Source organism: Bidens hawaiensis, unplaced genomic scaffold (assembly GCF_021521415.1).
Source record: "Bidens hawaiensis isolate Kalapana, Puna unplaced genomic scaffold, B.hawaiensis_p1.1 tig00033839_1, whole genome shotgun sequence".
Taxonomy (NCBI): Eukaryota; Viridiplantae; Streptophyta; class Magnoliopsida; order Asterales; family Asteraceae; genus Bidens; species Bidens hawaiensis.
In genome coordinates, this window is record NW_027495818.1 from 79161 (window position 1) to 96909 (window position 17749).

Genomic DNA, 17749 nt, shown 5'->3' on the forward strand with positions numbered 1-17749 from the left:
TCAACCTGCGGTTCTGGTTCTGCCTCAATGGTAGATGAATCAGGATTTGCATTATTAATGGGTGATTCAGCATAATCGACGTTTTCAGTATTTGCATCATTAGTGTCTTGAGTTTGAGAATTACTTACCTCTGACGTCAGGTTGGTAGGATCATCGTTAGTGGTACTTTCTTCAGGGCTAGTGAATGATTGTGGCATGTCTTCATTGTAAACTTCTTCTTTTGAGGATGGCGTCCATTGTACCCAACTCAGTGCGTCATCTGTTGCTCTTTCCCCCTGACCAGTGTGTTGGGTAGTGTAGAAGTATTCAGTTTCGAGGAAATCACAGTTCATTGTAGTATACATATGACGTGTGTGTGGGTTGTAACATCGATAACCGTGTTGATTGACTCCATATCCGACAAACACACACTTTTCAGCACATGTGTCGAGTTTGGAGCGATCGGTCTTTGGGAGGTGAACGAAGACGGAGCAACCAAAAATTCAAAGTTCAAGAGTAAGGTTTGATGGGGGTTTGTGAAATTGAGAGAGTGCTTGAAGAGGAGTTTTAAAGTCAAGAGCTTTCGTTGGAAGACGATTCATAAGATAATTTGCTGTGACAAGAGCTTCGGGCCAAAAAGATTTTGGAACTCGAGATTCAATCATGAGTGCACGAGTTATTTCTAACAGGAAGCGATTTTTCCTTTCGGATGTCCCATTTTGTTCTGGGGTATGGGCACAGGATGTTTGATGAACTATTCCCATTTTTTGATAAAATTGTTTCATGGAGGTGTTAACGAATTCCCCCCCCATTATCAGACCTCACTCTTGAATTGAGTTTTAACCATTGCACAAAAGTTTGTGAATTTTGAAAAAACTTCGGACTTATTTTTCAAGAGATAAATCCAGGTCATGCGGGTGCAGTCATCAATAAAGGTTACAAAGTAACGAAAAGACTCCCCCCCCCACGACCTTAGCTGGGCCCCACACATCTGAATGAATTAATGAAAAAGGAAAATCAACTTTAGTATTATTTGGTTTGAACGTGTGTCTATGACTCTTCGCCAAAAAACATGTTTCACAATTCAAGGCCTTATTTGCTGGAAATAATTTAGGAAATAAACAATGTAAATAACTACTGGATGAGTGTCCCAATCTTCGGTGCCATAACCATGCTTCCCTATCGGCAGTTCCATGGGCCAGCATTACAGTGCCTTGTCGAGCCACTTCATCCACATAGTATAGCCCTTGCTTCTCAGTACCACGCCCAATGATCCTTCCAGTCCTGATGTCCTGTAAGATACAAAATGTAGGATGCATTAATACGACACAATTTAGTTCTTTCGTAACGTGGCTAATTGATAGCAGTTTGTGGGATAGGGACGGAACATAAAGACAATTCGGTAGTTTCATATTTTCTGAAATCTGAATAGTCCCCCCCCCCCCTTGACTTGAAGGACTTCTCCATTCGCCGTGTGTATTCTGGATTTTTTTGGTTCTGACACTATGTGTATGTCAGATTTTTCATAGGTCATTGTGTCAGTTGCTCCACAATCAAAAATCCAAGAATCTTTGTTTTTTACATTTTTTGTTGCTATGTTAGCCTTTCCATCAATTTGACACTTAATTTTAAGATTTTTTGGTTTTAAAAACTTAGGGGTTATTTCTGCCCCTTTTGAATTTTTTGAGAACAGAAAAGGGTCGGTTAAATGTGAAGGGTTTGAGATGTAACTCTCAAACCCTATACCTGTTCCTGCCCCTTCTTCTTCCCCTTTATCAGCCGCTAAAAAACATCCTCCTCCAGCCGATCCTTTTCCGGCAGGCATGCGAGGTTCACCGGTGCTGCTACCGTTGATGGTGGTCTCCTGATTGCCAACGACAGCGGCGGCTTTCCCTTTCTTGTGTCCATCGGTCCACCAATCCGGGTAACCCACGAGCTTAAAGCATTGTTCTTTCGTGTGTTTGTTCATCCCACAATGATCACACTTCAATTTGCTTTTATCGATCCGGGATGATGACCGATTTTGTTCTGACCGGCGGCTTCTTGAGACAAGCCCTAAACCTTCGGTATCTCCGAGCGAGTTTAGACCGGAGCTCACCCCTTGATGGGTGTTTCCCAGTATGGTTTGGTGTGCGGTTTCTTTGCGAACAGCCGCATAGGCGGCTTCGGGCGTCGGTAATGGATCCCACCGGAGAATCTCCCTTTTTAGGGAGTCGTATTTCTGGTCCAGGGCACTAAGGAACTGAAAGAGTTTGTTTTCTGACCTAATCTTGTTGTAAGCTGCGATGTCGGCAGGGCATTTCATAGGGTTTGGATCCCGTCGTTCGATTTCTCCCCAGACACACTGCATAACAATCCAGAACTCCTCTATCGGTAAGCCATTCTGCTTGAACCCATTGGCTTTAACCTGGAGATCGAATGTCTGGAGCTTGTCTTTTCCGCTGCTATAAGTAACTGTGAGAGCGTCCCAAAGCGTTTTTGCTGTTGGGAACTCCGTAAGGTTACTAGCAAGGCTAGGTTCATTGTTTTGAATCAGCCAGGAAAAGACGATCAAATCATCTTGTTCCACTGTTCACTGATAGGTTCTGGTGGATCATCTGTAAGATGGTTTAACAAGGCTTTCGATTTCCCCCCTATGGCGACTCGAATCATCCGAGCCCATAGAGGGTAGTTTTGGCTTGAAAGGTTAAGGCTGATTTTCAGGCTGTCGAATGAGTTTGGTTTTGCATTCTGGGTTTGAGTTTGAACTCCATTTTTCAGGAGGTTGGCTATTTGAATAGCTAGACTGTTGTTGTCTTCTTCTGACATTGCTTTAGGTAGATGATGAACATACAGGTGTGGATCATATACACTGCTCTGATACCATGTAAACCATGATAATCAAAGTAATGTAAAGAAGAGAGAGTACTGAATAGTTTGTGTTTTGTATTATTTTGTGATGATTGTTCATTATACTATACATCATTATATAGCCATACAAGTTTCTAAATAAGGCAGTGGACAGCTAATATCATTGAAGGAATGGCTGTTGGTTAGGCTGTTGATTAGCCGAGATTGGTGGGTCAAAGGAACAAATTAGGATATGATGGGAACTGATCCTAAAAATCTTCAATCACAATATTTCAACAGTTTGCCTTTTCCTTCCAGAGACTACACACCCATATATAACCCATTTCACTTATTTTCATTTTGTTATTTATTAGAAAAAAAACACCAGCATTAAAATATAAACAGGTACCTCTCCTTTCTTGTGTACTTAACACCACATAATTTTCATTTTGTCTATCTGTTGCGCCTCCCTTTCGTTTAAAGCTTCTGTCTAACAAAAGTTACAATTACACTTTTTATTAAATGTATTTTGATAATCAACCAATTACTAACTGTAAGTTACATTTTAAAGAACCCCACCTTTCTTTACACTTGAATCAACAATATCAACAATCTCAATAGCTTTTCCGTTACTAAACTCATCTGCATAAAAAATAAAAAAATAAAAACAAGTATAATCTCTTTTCATTTGAATACTAACAATAACATTGTTGAAAAATTTAACCTTTCTTCTTTGGAGTTTGAAAATCATCATCCCAATCTGATGGTTTCTCAAATTTTTCCGCAGACAACTCTTCAGAACAAGCTACAAAAAGAAGCTTAAGTAATGCATTTAAATTAAATCATAACACATATATAACAACAAAATATATAAACATGCATATGCAGATGTCCAAAGTAGTTTACATAAACATGCACCTCCATATGTGTTCAATCAACATATTCAATTCAGATGTCCAACATAATCTTCTTACTAGGGTTTCAATGCATATCTTCAAGATACATCACCATAAAACATCAAACAAAACAAGATATCTAACAACAAACATGAACATATCAACAAATTGCAGGCCCATAAAACAGCAAAACAACAAGACATCAAACTATAATAATAACAACAAAATTTTTTAAAGGCAATCATATATACGTAAAAACAACAGAACACAAATCTAGAAAACATATCAGCATACCATCTTATGTTTTGTGGGGTTTAACAACATGTGAAAACAACAAATGGCATCCTAACTTCAACTGAAACCAAACTTCATATAACAACAAATAACAAATCCTAAAAGTCTAAAACAACACATGACAAGTGATGATAATAACTACGGTTAACCACAAAACACAAATCAGCAACTCATCATTCACCATATCAAATCAGCATACCAGCATAAGTCAGCAAAAAAAAAAAAACAAAAACAAAAAAAAAATCAAACAAAAAATTCTCACTAGTGTTTTATTCTATAACAACAATTCCATAAAACTTAACTGTTTGAAGCTTCTTCTTTATAGTTTCAGCAATTTTATATATCTTAAATATTGTTCTTCAACTTCTTCTTTGATCTTCTTGAAATCTGTAATTTTTTAGGGCTATTATCAACAAAGTCTAAATTGCTGAAATCTACCAACTAATTAGCAACTTACTGTTAGGTATCAAATAGTAGAGGGACTAAAGTGTAAATAGCTAATAGTTTAGGGTTATATCCGTAATATGTTTGTATACATATACGGGATCCGTTGGATAGACGAGTATCGATGAATTGATTTGGTTTTCCTCTCACTGTTCTTCTTCCTTTCTCTTTATCGATCTTAATCACTCGATTACCATTTTGCATGAAACATTACTTTGTTGTCCATCTTTAGCACCATTCTGCAAAGGTTCAATGTACCGCTGCAACCTGTTGGGCACACTTGTTGTACTAATATTAGGCTGATTAAAACCATCATTTAGACTACAACCATGAAAATTACCAGCCACGCGACTAAGAACAATACATTTGTTTATCTTAGCAGTCCAAAACTCAGCACCATAACAACCAAACCGAGCACCATGAATAAGAAATTGATCTTTAAAAACGCAGTTCATGTATCTTTCATATGATTTTAAACACGAACCATTAAGACCCGTGTATGCATTATGTAAGAGAAAAACCCAAATGAACAAAAGAAGCAAACATGCTGTGAACAAACTACTCATCTTTGACATATACTTCCAACCCGGTTTCCATTCAAACTTTTCAACGCTTACCAACTCAAACTTACATATTTCACTCCTAAACCGTTTAAGCATCTTAACAAACACCTCAAAAGCGAACTCTGTCTCTTCTGCAGTTAACAAATCAGGAGGTTCTTGATATCTAGACAACTCAAATGAAAAACCAAATTTAAGGATATCACCAAAATTCAACATCACATGACCTTTTTTCCTTACCAGAAATTTGTTTATATATGTCTTGTGTGTGCTACTTAAATCATGAAAGAATTCACTACTAGATTTTTCGATCCAGCTAATAGCATGAAATCGAAATGGTACAGTGGAACTACCTTTCAGTTCGTCATTGGAATTGATGAGAATTATATCACCCTCAACAGATTCAACTATATTACCTTCAATTCCAATATTCTCATCCATATTAAAATTCGTTTCACTTCCCAAATTTTCAGTCAGTTGACTATCTTTTTTACTTCCTTTAAAATTTTCATCGTCAAACGAATCCTGAATACTACAATCTTGAATTAAAGAATCAATTTCATTTTCAAACCTACTAGGCATTTCATCAAACACCTTGGATGCACTCTTATTATCTTTTTCAATTTCTCTTAAAACCTCATTATCAATTACCCTTCCATTCTCCAATGAATCATTAACATCAAATACCTTGAAGGCATCATATAAAGAAGAATTTGGATCATAAGGAGAAAACGAATCTTTCAACTCATTTGCATCCAATTTCAAAGCCAAAGAAATGGCATCTTTCAATGTGTGAAAACTATATTGATGCCATGTCATGAAAACATCTCTAATTTCTTGTTCAAGACCATTCATAAAGAGGTATATAGCATAATATTCATTAAATTCTTCCGATGGTTTGACAAGATTGAACAAAAAATCGAATTCCTCACAAAAGTTTTTAACTGTACCTTGTTGCCTAATTGCCATAATGTTTTCAATTGCTAATTCCATGGCTTAATTGTTGCTGATGTTGTGAAAATCAATTTGATTGTTGCCCTAATTCCAGAAATTGTTGATCATTGTATTGAATCTTGATTGTTTTTGTTACCCTAATTCTTGAACAGTGATTCGTGTTATCACTATCACTACTAACCCACAAGTCAGAGGAAAGAATGCTCTGATACCACTTGTTACGATACAAAATGGTAATCGAGTGATTAAGATCGATAAAGAGAAAGGAAGAAGAACAGAGAGAGGAAAACCAAATCAATTCATCGATACTCGTCTATCCAACGGATCCCGTATATGTATACAAACATATTACGGATATAACCCTAAACAATTAGCTATTTACACTTTAGTCCCTCTACTATTTGATACCTAACACTTACAATGTATGTGAGACAATTTCTTGAAGATATGCAATGTGCCAGCATGTTGATTTGAACTTTGAAACCGCATGGTGATCGTGGAAGGCATCTCCGATTTGGGGGGTCGTGGTTTTGTTGGTTTTGTTTTGGGAAATCCCAAACCTACCCTTTTATATTATTAAATAAACAACTTAATTACAAGACTGCCATAATAGAATATTAACCGTAGATCAACAGCAATAAAAGGCTACGATCATTTCCTTCATTTTCACGTTAACAACAAATTGCACAGGATCCTTCCCCTATATATATATATATATATATATATATATATATATATATATATATATATATATATATAAAGGGAGAGGATCATGAGAGAACTCCATTTTATGGAGAGAACTAGAGAACTAATAATGAAGTATTTTTAATTTAATTAAAAAAAATATTTTTAAAATTTTTTTTCTTGCATCCTTCTTATATGTTGTTATTCTTCATAAAAAAAAAAATAAAAAAAAATAACGAGTAATGCATATATGCAATACACCGACTTTTTTTATAATGTATATGTGCAATAGTGTGCATTTTGATATTTGAAATAGTGTTGAATAACATATATATAGTTGTTTGTATTGTTTATTTGCAATAGTATTATATTATATACAAAAATTAATAAAAATCGATATAGTGCATATGTGCATTAGTGTTGTATTACATATATGCGATAATGTGTTTTGCACACAATTATTAGTGTCGTATTTGCATATTTTCAATTGTGTGTATTGGATAATGCAATTGTGTTGTATTATATGCAATAAAACACTATTGTATATATGCAATAGGCATTAGTGCACATATGCACTACAGTACTCCACCGACAAGTTTTTTTTTTTAGTATCAATATCATCTTATTAGAATGAGGAAAGAAAAAAAATCATAAAATAATTTTTTTTTAAATAGTTAAAAATAATTATTTACTAGTTCTCTAGTTCTCTCTTTAAGAGGGGTTCTCTCTAGATCCCACCCCTATATATATATATATATATATATATATATCCAATACAATAATCCCTAATCATATATTACGTACGCGAGTTCCTACACTATTGATTTCAAAATCATGCGATGGCAATATTGTAAATTTCATCAACTATGATCCACTGCTCCCATCGATTCCGTCCGCCTTCACTATCACTGTTCATCAATTCGTCACCGTCCAACGACTGTATTCACCGTCGCGACCATCGACGTTACCGTCGTGAACACCATCTTTCTCTGTCACAAGTTGTTCACAGGTTAGTTTATCAAATTGATCAATTGAAATTGAAATTGATGAACTAATTGATCAATTAAACTTTGAAATTGATCCAATAAATCATCAATTTAAAGTTTTAGTTATCAATTTTGAGTTTGAATTCTGGGTTTTAACATTGAACGTATTAACATTAACCTAAAACGTATAAACTCTTTGTACTGAACTTTTAAAGTTTAATTGATTTTTGTTCTGAACGTTTAAACAGAACGTATAAAGTTTTTGTATAGAACTTCTAAAGTTTTTTGAATAAACCTTCTAAACCTTTTGTTAGAACTTTTAAAGTTTTGGTACAGAACATCTAAACTCGAACGTTTAAAGGTGTTCGTTTTGGTCAGAACGTTTAAATTTGTAGTTTTGATCAGAACGTATTAGTTAAACGTTTAAACTTTTTGTTCATTTTTTGTCAGAACGTTTAAACTTTTTCTTCATTTTGGTCTAAACTTTTTACTTTAGAAGTTCTAGACAAAAAATTTAGAAGTTCTGTACAAAAAGTTTAGAAGTTCTGTACAAAAAGTCCAGAACGTTTAAAGTTTTTGTGCAGAACGTTTAAACATAAACCCTAATCATAGCTCAATTAAGTGTATTATTATGCAATTTCATAATCGATTGATGATTCTAAAGTCTCATACACATCAATTCTATTGATTAAATCAACAATTTTTGATCAATTTGAAGATTATTAAACTATAGCGATAATGGGTTTATCGATTGTTTATTATGCTTTAGTTTTGTGGATGATTTGATTATGGTTGAAGGCTTGCAGCAAATGACGATCTGTTGTGCGAGAAGTATTTTTTTGATTTAATTACAATTATGCCACCGCGTAGTTTTAATTGCAATTAGGATCTGGTGGTGCAGGGTCTCGCGTACCTAATGTACGATAACCTATTATTGTACGTTAACCCTCCTCTATATATATATATATATATATATATATATATATATTAAATGAAAGAATATTAATATTATATATATATATATATATATATATATATATATATATTAAATGAAAGAATATTAATATTATACATTTATACCTGTTATTGTTACCCACTACCAAGAACCCGAAAAGGCCATACTTTACTGTGTTGTCCAACAACTGTAACTATTTCATATTGCTCTGTTTGAGCATCCTGTCTTTTTTTTCGATCAACAAAAGCATTGAATACTTTGCGCATAACATGTATATTAATGAGTCATATATAAAAAGTTTATCCGTCTCACGACTTACTTAATTTTGTTTTGTATTTAAAAAATTTAACTCTTTAAATTTTTTTTATTATGTAACCTGACTCGCTCGATTTGGACGGATCGGAAAATTTTGATATATGGTGTGATAGACAATTGTGTTGTGTCAGCAAATGGATTGGGCCAAGTTGGGCCAGTCCCCATTGAAATAGATTGGCCAATCCAAGAATTCCAACATTATAGCCTGATCCTTTTAAGAAGCCCAAATGCACATTAGAGCCTAAACATTGGCCCAAGCACATGATACCCTCGTAATAAATTAATACACATCTACATGTGCACAAAAACTCGAACCCAGAACCGGACCCGATAAAAATACCCGGAACGGGTTTTTCTATACACGGGTTTTTTAATACCCTAGCCGAACCCGATTTGTACCCGGTAATATCCGAAACAGGTACCCGGAACCGAACCCGATTTGTATCCGGTAATATCCGAAAACCCAAACCGGGTTTTTCAAATAACTGATCTATACCCGATATTACCCGAAAAATACCTGGAAATATAATTCTTAAAAGGTGCAACCCTTTAAAAAATCAATATATATCCGAAAAATACCCGAAAAAAAGCTAGAAAAACCCCAAAAAATAGGGTTTTTCAATACCCAAAACATGGTATTCAGAAACTCTGTTTTAGAATACCCGGTTCCATACCCGACCCGGACCCGATACACAGAGTATGACTTTTAGGGACAATACCCGGACCCGAACCCGACCCGGGCTTTGCCAATACCCGATTTCCCAGTACTCAGTCATACCCGAACCCGGGTATTTGAAAATTCCGTTTTATGCACCTCTAATCACATCACCAAAGATTGATTTAAATCTGTATTCATTAATTAATTAATTGATTTTTCTCATTTAGATCCTAATAATTCCCTCTCTTTCTCTAATGAAATAATTCATCATCATCTTCCCGGTTTCTCTCTCAATCTATGACTATGAGAATTATGGATGACCAGGCATAACAATTGGGATCGATCATGGCTCTAAGTTCTATTTTGAGAAGAACCATTGTGCCAATTTTGATCTACGAATAACACACCAATGTCCATCATGCATGGCTAAACTGAATAAATCGACCATTCGATGGCGTGGAGATCGAGCATCAGGCCTAGGCCTACCGACGTGTTTATAAATTCACCAACAACTTTAGAGACGCTACAAGACCTCCTTGGATCCTGAATGACTCATCTACCCGCCAAAATTGTCTTCAAATTCCTGACAAGAACATCTTAATGGAGACCTCACCTGAGAATTGCAATGTGAAGGTCGCCGTGCATATTCGTCCTCTCCTCCGCCATGAGCGCCAAAACGGCGGCCAAGAATGTCTGGACGTCGTTCCAGGCACCTCACAGGTACGTACGCATAAAAACACACGATTCTGTTATATGGAACATATTGTAATTATCCATAGTATCATTATATAGTTGATCAATCATTATATTCGTTATTGGTTTTTATTATACTTAGGATTCGTGCTGCTACGCATTTCCATCATCAATTATTTGTCAAGTGCAGGTGCTAATGGGTGCGCATTCGTTTATATTCGATCATGTGTATGGAGGAGGAGGCTCTCCATCAAAAAATATGTTTCAAGATTGTATGATTCCTTTGTTAGATGCTCTGTTTCAAGGATACAACAGTACGGTTATCGCATATGGTCAGGTAATTTCGTCACTGGGAAGATGAGAGACTTTTGTTTTGATTTGTTCATAAACTAGTATTTGTTTGCAGACAGGTTCAGGCAAGACATACACCATGGGTACTTCACCAAAAGAAACTTCCCACACTGGACTTATGTTTCAAGTTATGAACACAATATTTAACAAGATTCAGGAATTGCAACATCAGTCGGAATTCCAATTGCATGTTTCCTTCATTGAGGTCACTTCCTATGTTGCCCAAATGGGGAGAGTTGTAGGCAGAACGCAATTTTTATGAGAACATGAACAAAATAAATTCTTTATTTCTTTCAAATATAAAAAAATGGTTGAAATGCAATTTTTATGGCGTGTGAATTTGCCGCTAAAAGTAAACAAAGGCGTCTGTATGTTTATAATAAACAAATAATAATAAATATATACTATTGAGAAAATTACAAGATTTAAGTTTGTTCCTTTTGTTCTTGCAATAATTTAGTGCTTTGTAATGAACTTCTCCCTGTATATGTGTTTGCAATTGGTTCTAAGTAAAGGGTTTGAATGTTAAGATTCTAAAAGAGGAAGTGAGGGACTTGCTGGATTCGGGCATTATCGAAAGACTTGAAACCCGTGATGGAAATCCTGAGGACGCGGTTCCAGGAAAACAGCCATTACCAGTCCGCAAAACATCAGAAGGAGGTCTAAGCCTAAGCGGGTCAACCGAAGTTAGTGTTAGTACACAGAGAGAAATGGCAGCTTGCCTTGAGCAGGGATGTTTGAATCGGTCAGTAGCATCAACAGATATGAACAATCAATCAAGGTAATATATTTCCATCCATTTGTTAGTTACTCTACAACAAATGAGATGAACGCCAAGTTTGTAACAGCCGGTCCCACGCAATCTTCACCATAATTCTAGAGCAGAAGGATAAAAACAAAGACAAAACCAGCTCTAATCAACTTATCATGTCCGAGGAGTACCGTTGTGCAAAACTGCACTTGGTAGACCTTGCCGGATCCGAGAGAGCTAAGCGAGCAGGCTCTGAAGGGGTTCGTTTGAAAGAAGGTTAGTAGGTTTAAAAAGGGATTGTTAGATAAAGATTATTACCAGTCATTATTATTTAGCCCACGGACCCATTGTATGTTTTTCTAGAGTTTATAGTTTCTTATATACTGAGGGTCCCCTCCATTTAGGCCTGTAAACGAATGAACGTACATGAATGGAGCATGCTCGTGTTCATTTGTTTAACTTTAGCTAAACAAAAAATCAAACACAAACAACTAACTGAACAAGGTTTTCATGTTCATGTTCATTTGTTTCATTTATGTTTATTCGTTAACAGTATAAACGAACGGTTGAGCTAAAACATAACTTAGCTAAAACCAGTTAAAAGTATGTGAAGAACATGTTGGGGTAAAAAGTTCTTAGTATACTACTAAGTTGTAATGCATAAAACTTTTAAATGAATATATTAACAAACGTAAACGAACGAGCTTAAACAATCGTATACTAATCAACATAAATGAACAAGCATACACGAATTTAAATGAGCGAACATAAATGGACGTTAATGAACATAAATGAACGAAGTAGACATGCATTCATTTTTGTTTGTTTAACTAAGTGAACAAAATCTTTTTATTCATGATCGTTCGTTTATTAAATAAACGAACATAAATGAACTTCCCACCAAACGGTTCACGAACTATTCACTAAACACTCAGTTCGTTTACAGGCCTGCCTCATTGAAATCTCAATATTCAGATATATTATTCCAGTTTCTTGTAAATAGGTATTCAAATCAATAAGGGGCTTCTTGCACTCGGGAATGTGATCAGTGCACTAGGAGATGACAAGAAATGGAAAGAGGGACTGCATATACCTTATCGGGACAGTAAACTTACTCGGTTATTACAAGCTTCACTTGGTGGGAATTGCAAAACGGTTATGATAGGTATCTATCTATCTTCTTAATCATATTATGTTCTCAAATTGTTAATACCACTTATATTACCGAGTGTTGTTTACTTTTAGCTTGTGCTAGCCCTGCTGATTATAATGCTGAGGAAACTCTTAATACTCTCAAGTATGCGAATCGTGCTCGCAACATTCAGAATAAAGCTTCGGTACGTTTAACTGATATTATTTTTTCTTCACTAATATTTTCTTTGAACTATGGTTTTGCTCACATGCTTAATGGACCTTTTGTAGGTTCAAAAAGAAGTATTTCCTGCTGACACACACAAATTGAGGCAGCAGTTAAGATTGTTGCATGCAGAACTTTCTCACAGGAAAGAAGCTGAACTTGTTGAAGTGCAGGTATTATATATGAATATGTTTTTTGTTACCATTGGCACACCACAAACACTTTTCTTTTGACAATACTGCCATCTGCATTTTGCAACACTTTCCTATCTCGTCTTGTGGTGCGAAGGTAAAGTGGTCAAATAAGTATTTGTGGCGTGCATGTAGGGCTGTAAATGAGCCTAGCAGAGCCAGGTTGTGCTCGGGCTTGAGCTTAAACTTACACGAGTCAGTGCGGCTCAGCTCATCTCGTTTGTTTTAACGAGCTGAAAAGTCTAGATCAACTCGGCTCATAGAAAGCTGGAGCTGGTTTGTGGTTTGTCGAGCCAGCTCACACCACATAATGCAAAAAAATTTTTTTTAACATACACATAATAGAATATTTATAAACTAGAGAATTTATTGCATCATGTGTTATTTTTGGGTTTTTTGTTATTTTTTAAGATAGCGAGGCAGATTCAAAACATTATATGCATTATTTTTTTTCATTATTCTTATATGTTATTATTAATATTATTATATTGTTATGTTAAAAGTTGGGGTTTAATTTAAGCAGCCACAATTTGGCTCGGGCTCAGGCCGTTTACAAACCGAACCGGCTTGAGTCGGCTTGTAACAAGCTTTTTTCGCGCGAAATGGGAGCTTTTTGAACAACTCTACGTGCAAGTAATTTCCTATTAGAAACTAGAAAGAATTATGATTTATGATAATGTGCATACTTGCTTATAGGATCTCAAGAGAAAAGTTGACTTGCTAGAAACTACCAACTCAGAACTTGAACAAAAGATTCATGAATACAGCAGAAAATGTGCTTCTGTGGAGGCTACCAACTCACAACTTGTTCAAAAGATCCATGAATATCAAGAAACTCATCTTCACAAGATGCATGAATATCAAGAAACTCATGCTCAAAAGATACATGAATATCAAGAACCTCATGAAGATGCAAAAGGCTCACAATGCACAGCCTCTCCGAAGGCCATCATTGGATCTACTGCTGTGGAAGCACTTAATCAACATTCTAGGGATGAAATCATTGCACTTGAGGAAGACAAAAGGTTATTGCAGATGGAAAGAGATGAGTTGCGAGATGAAATTGCACGGCTCGGTGAGTCAACCACAAATGTGCAAACTATGAATGCTCAGAATCATGAACTAGATCTGAGGCAGGTGATTGTGATCCACATTATCATGCTGCCTTAGACCTCTTTTTAACTATCTGCTAACTTCTTTTTATCAAACCTTTATACAGATTTCAAATTTGGAAGCGAAACATGAACAGGAGATTGAACTTATCAAGCAAAAATGCCACGATGCAAAGAAACGGTTGCAAGATGAGTTACGCAGTATCAAGTCCCAAAAGGTAACTTCTGGGCACATGTACCTAGGCTTGTAAACGAACCGAACTTTTAGTGAACCGTTCGGTGGGAAGTTTGCTTATTTAATAAACAAATGGGCATGAACGATCTTCATTTGATTCATTCATTTACGTTTGTGAACCGTGCGTTTATACTACTAACGAATGAACATAAACGAACATGAACAATTTTATTTTCTTAACAAACGAACACAAACAAGAAAACCTCGTTCGTTTTAACTGTCCGTGTTTGTCGTTTCTCAGTTAAAATTAAATGAATGAACACGGACATGCCCTGTTCGTGTTCGTTTACAAACCTAAATGCAGCTTACAATTTCATGAAGTTCCTAGCGTTTTTATTTGATTTTTATTTGTATATTTTGTATTGTATTACAGGTGCAGTTACAACAGAAGGTTAAACACGATGAAGAGCAATATCGGCAATGGAAGACTAATCAAGAGAAGCAAATGGTGCAGGTGAGTGACTTTTGAGTTCATATATGCTTACGAAGAATTTTCAATGTAACTCATTGTTTTTAAGCAGTTAAAGAAGGATAGCCGGAAAACTGAAGTCGAATTGCAAAAAATGCATGCTCTATATCAACGCCAAGAACAGGTAAAGATATTACTTTCAAATGTATTTTTACCCTTAAATTTAATCTAAGATTGATTATAAACCCTTAGGTTCTTCAAAGGAAAACAGAAGAAGCTAAAAGAGCTACCAAAAAGCTAAAGGAGTTGCTTAAACCAAACAAAAACAAACTTCCCACACGCCGTGAAACTATCGGTAAATAATAATCTCAACGGAATTATTGTACACATTCTTTTCCTACTTGAGTTAACTTTCATTATCTCTCCACTTTCTCTTTCAGCTCAACCTAGAGGACAAAACCGATCCGGACAGGTAGCTAACTGTAAACCTTATGTTTCTGCTAATATTATTCTCTTTTTAGAGAAAGTGTTAATAGTTAATACTTAATTAATATTCCATTTGTAGATCAAAACATTGAAGAGATGGCTTGATAATGAACTTGACAAAGTGATGCATGTGTATAAACTACGCACCGACCATGAAAAGCAAACTCTGAGACATGCAAAACTTAAGGAGGACTTGAGCATTCTGAAACAACAGGATAGGCCTTCTCATAGGCGACCCAGCACTCAGAGGTATATATAATATCTGTTACCAAAAATTTGGGGTGTGCATGGATCGGTTTTGGGCCCAAACTGAACTGAAAACTGAAAATTCGGTTTTTGAGTATTTTGAAAACCATACGGCTTTTGCGTTTTCGGTTTTTACAATATGGGCCTGAAAATTTTGGGAGTTTGAGCCTAAAACCTTGGACTTAATCTGTCAGTTAATAATAATTGATTATTATACATTTGGGCTAAAATATTTGGGTTACACTATTAAATTCTTATAAATTACTTAAGATTCAAATTTAAAAACGAAAATCAATAAATTCGGTTCAGTTGGGTTATTCCGGTTTTAATCACATCCAAAACCGAAACAAAAAAAAAACATAAATCAAACCCGTTGGTTTTGGTTTGAATCCGGTTATTCCAGCCAAGATATATTGGGTGCTGAGTAACTGTGTTAACTGTTGAATATGGTTTTTGGTGTAAGAGGAGGGCCTTCATTGTCACCAAACACGCGAGCAGTTAGGATCGTATCACTTGAAAGCAAGGTGAAATCTTCTTCAACTGCCCTTTCGAAGCTGTCTTCACAGATTCAAGAGGCGGGGCGGGGACACGATCCTGCTTCGGCTGGAAGATGGAAGGCATTACACTCACTGGGAGACGCAAAGGATTTGCTTCAACACTTATTCAGTACAGCTATTGAAGCAAGGTAAAATTAAAAATACATTATTCCAGTTTCTCAAATTCTAATTTGTTTGTACTTTCGGGTTACTAGACGCCGGTTGTTGGAAAAGGAATATGAAACAAAGGATAATAGATATTCTGGTTCAACTGCAACACAAACAACATCTATTCAAAGTGCAAAAGTAAGTTCAGTAACAAAGTTGAAAGAACTTGAAGAACGGAGTGTGCGGACCACAAGGGATAAGACACCTTCAAAGAAATCAAAAGCTCTTACAATCGGCTCGGCTCCTTTAAAGGTGGTAATTATGAAACCGTGTTCATTTCTTCTTTGTTACCTTCAGAGCTAAACGAACCGACTTCCTCATTATCTTTAACTATTGGGGTCGTAACAGGGAAAGGCTCCAACTGGGATAGATATTTTTGCAGATATTGGTATTGAATTTCCATTACCATTCCCAGAATCAAGGGAACTTGACTATAAACCTGGAATCTGCAATAGGCCACTTCAAGTGGTTGTTAAACAAACACAAAAGGTGAGCCGTTTGTTTGTCAAGGTTCTGCGAACCTTTCCATTACTTTACATTCATTTTCTTGACGGTATGTCCATTGGTACAGATGATACCAATCGCACATGTGCCGATGAAAAAGTTGCCCCTTGGCGAACAGGTGGGGAAGATCTCAAGGTGGAGGCGAAGTCATGATGAATGGCTGATACAGTTCACGTGGAAGTGGCAGAAACCATGGAAGCTATCACACCTGATTAAAACTAACGATCAGGTAAGAAAGAGGGATGATAAATTGAAGGGTCTAGATTTGTCTCTCAGGCTTGGTCCAACCACTGGATCATCTCAATCTTGTTATGGTGAAGATGTGCAATAATCATGGAGGTTAAAGTTTAAACATGCATTTTATAAATTAAAGAGGGACACATTGCATCAGAGTTAGGATAAAAAAGAAAACTGAAAGTTTTTTGTAGAACATTATCTGTAGATAGTAGTTATCTTCATTTGGTGAAGATTAGTAGAATTTTGTATTATTTATTTCAATCCCCACAAAACAGGAATCGAACAATGTATATATTTCATTCGTCTCAGAACATGAAACTCTCTTCTAAACGCCACATACGCTAGTAAATGAACCGAATGTTTAGTGAATCATTTGGTTGGAAGTTCGTTTATGTTCATGAACATCCATTCCATTAATTTCGTTTATGTTCGTTCATTTACTTTCTTTTGTGTTTGTTCTTTTACGTTCAGTTATGTTTGTTAGTTTACATGTAATTAAGTTTGTTCGTTAATATATATTTATTAAAATTTTTTTTGACATATTACAGTTTAGTTTTATGAGAAAAAAATATCACCCATTACAAATTAGTCTAGTTTTTAAGTTTATTCTTTTTACTCTTTCCGCCCTAATAGATTTATGTTCACATTTACTTTTAATTGGTGTTTACTCAATTATGTCTGTTCATCTATTATGTTTGATCGTATGTGTTTGTTTATGTTTGTGGTCGCTTGTTTATAATACTAGCGAATGAACATAAGCAAACATTAAAACAAACAAGAAAACCATGTACGTCTCGTGTTAAATCATTTGTCGTTTAAAGTTAGACGAACGAACACGAACATGCCGTGTTATTTGGTTTGTTTACAAGCATACCGCCACAAGTTGCTTCGATGTGGACAAATACAAATTTAAAGACAA

The 17749-nt window shown here is 35.6% G+C and overlaps 2 protein-coding genes across 2 annotated transcripts; both read left to right on the top strand.

Annotated features, from left to right (window-relative positions):
• The first annotated feature begins 10154 nt into the window (after positions 1-10154).
• On the top strand, positions 10155-15071 carry LOC143585418 (kinesin-like protein KIN-4A). The gene is made up of 13 exons (XM_077067212.1): positions 10155-10274; positions 10438-10584; positions 10654-10803; positions 11129-11379; positions 11447-11625; positions 12353-12514; positions 12595-12686; positions 12772-12879; positions 13594-14034; positions 14117-14227; positions 14618-14698; positions 14766-14837; positions 14906-15071. The coding sequence occupies exons 1-13, from the start codon at positions 10155-10157 to the stop codon at positions 15014-15016; spliced, it is 2025 nt and encodes a 674-aa protein (XP_076923327.1). The 3' UTR covers positions 15017-15071.
• Positions 15072-15831: 760 nt separating this feature from the next.
• LOC143585419 (kinesin-like protein KIN-4A) lies at positions 15832-16924 on the top strand. The gene is made up of 4 exons (XM_077067213.1): positions 15832-16070; positions 16137-16344; positions 16438-16578; positions 16661-16924. Exons 1-4 carry the CDS (start codon positions 15832-15834, stop codon positions 16922-16924), a joined length of 852 nt encoding a protein of 283 aa, XP_076923328.1.
• Positions 16925-17749: the final 825 nt, after the last annotated feature.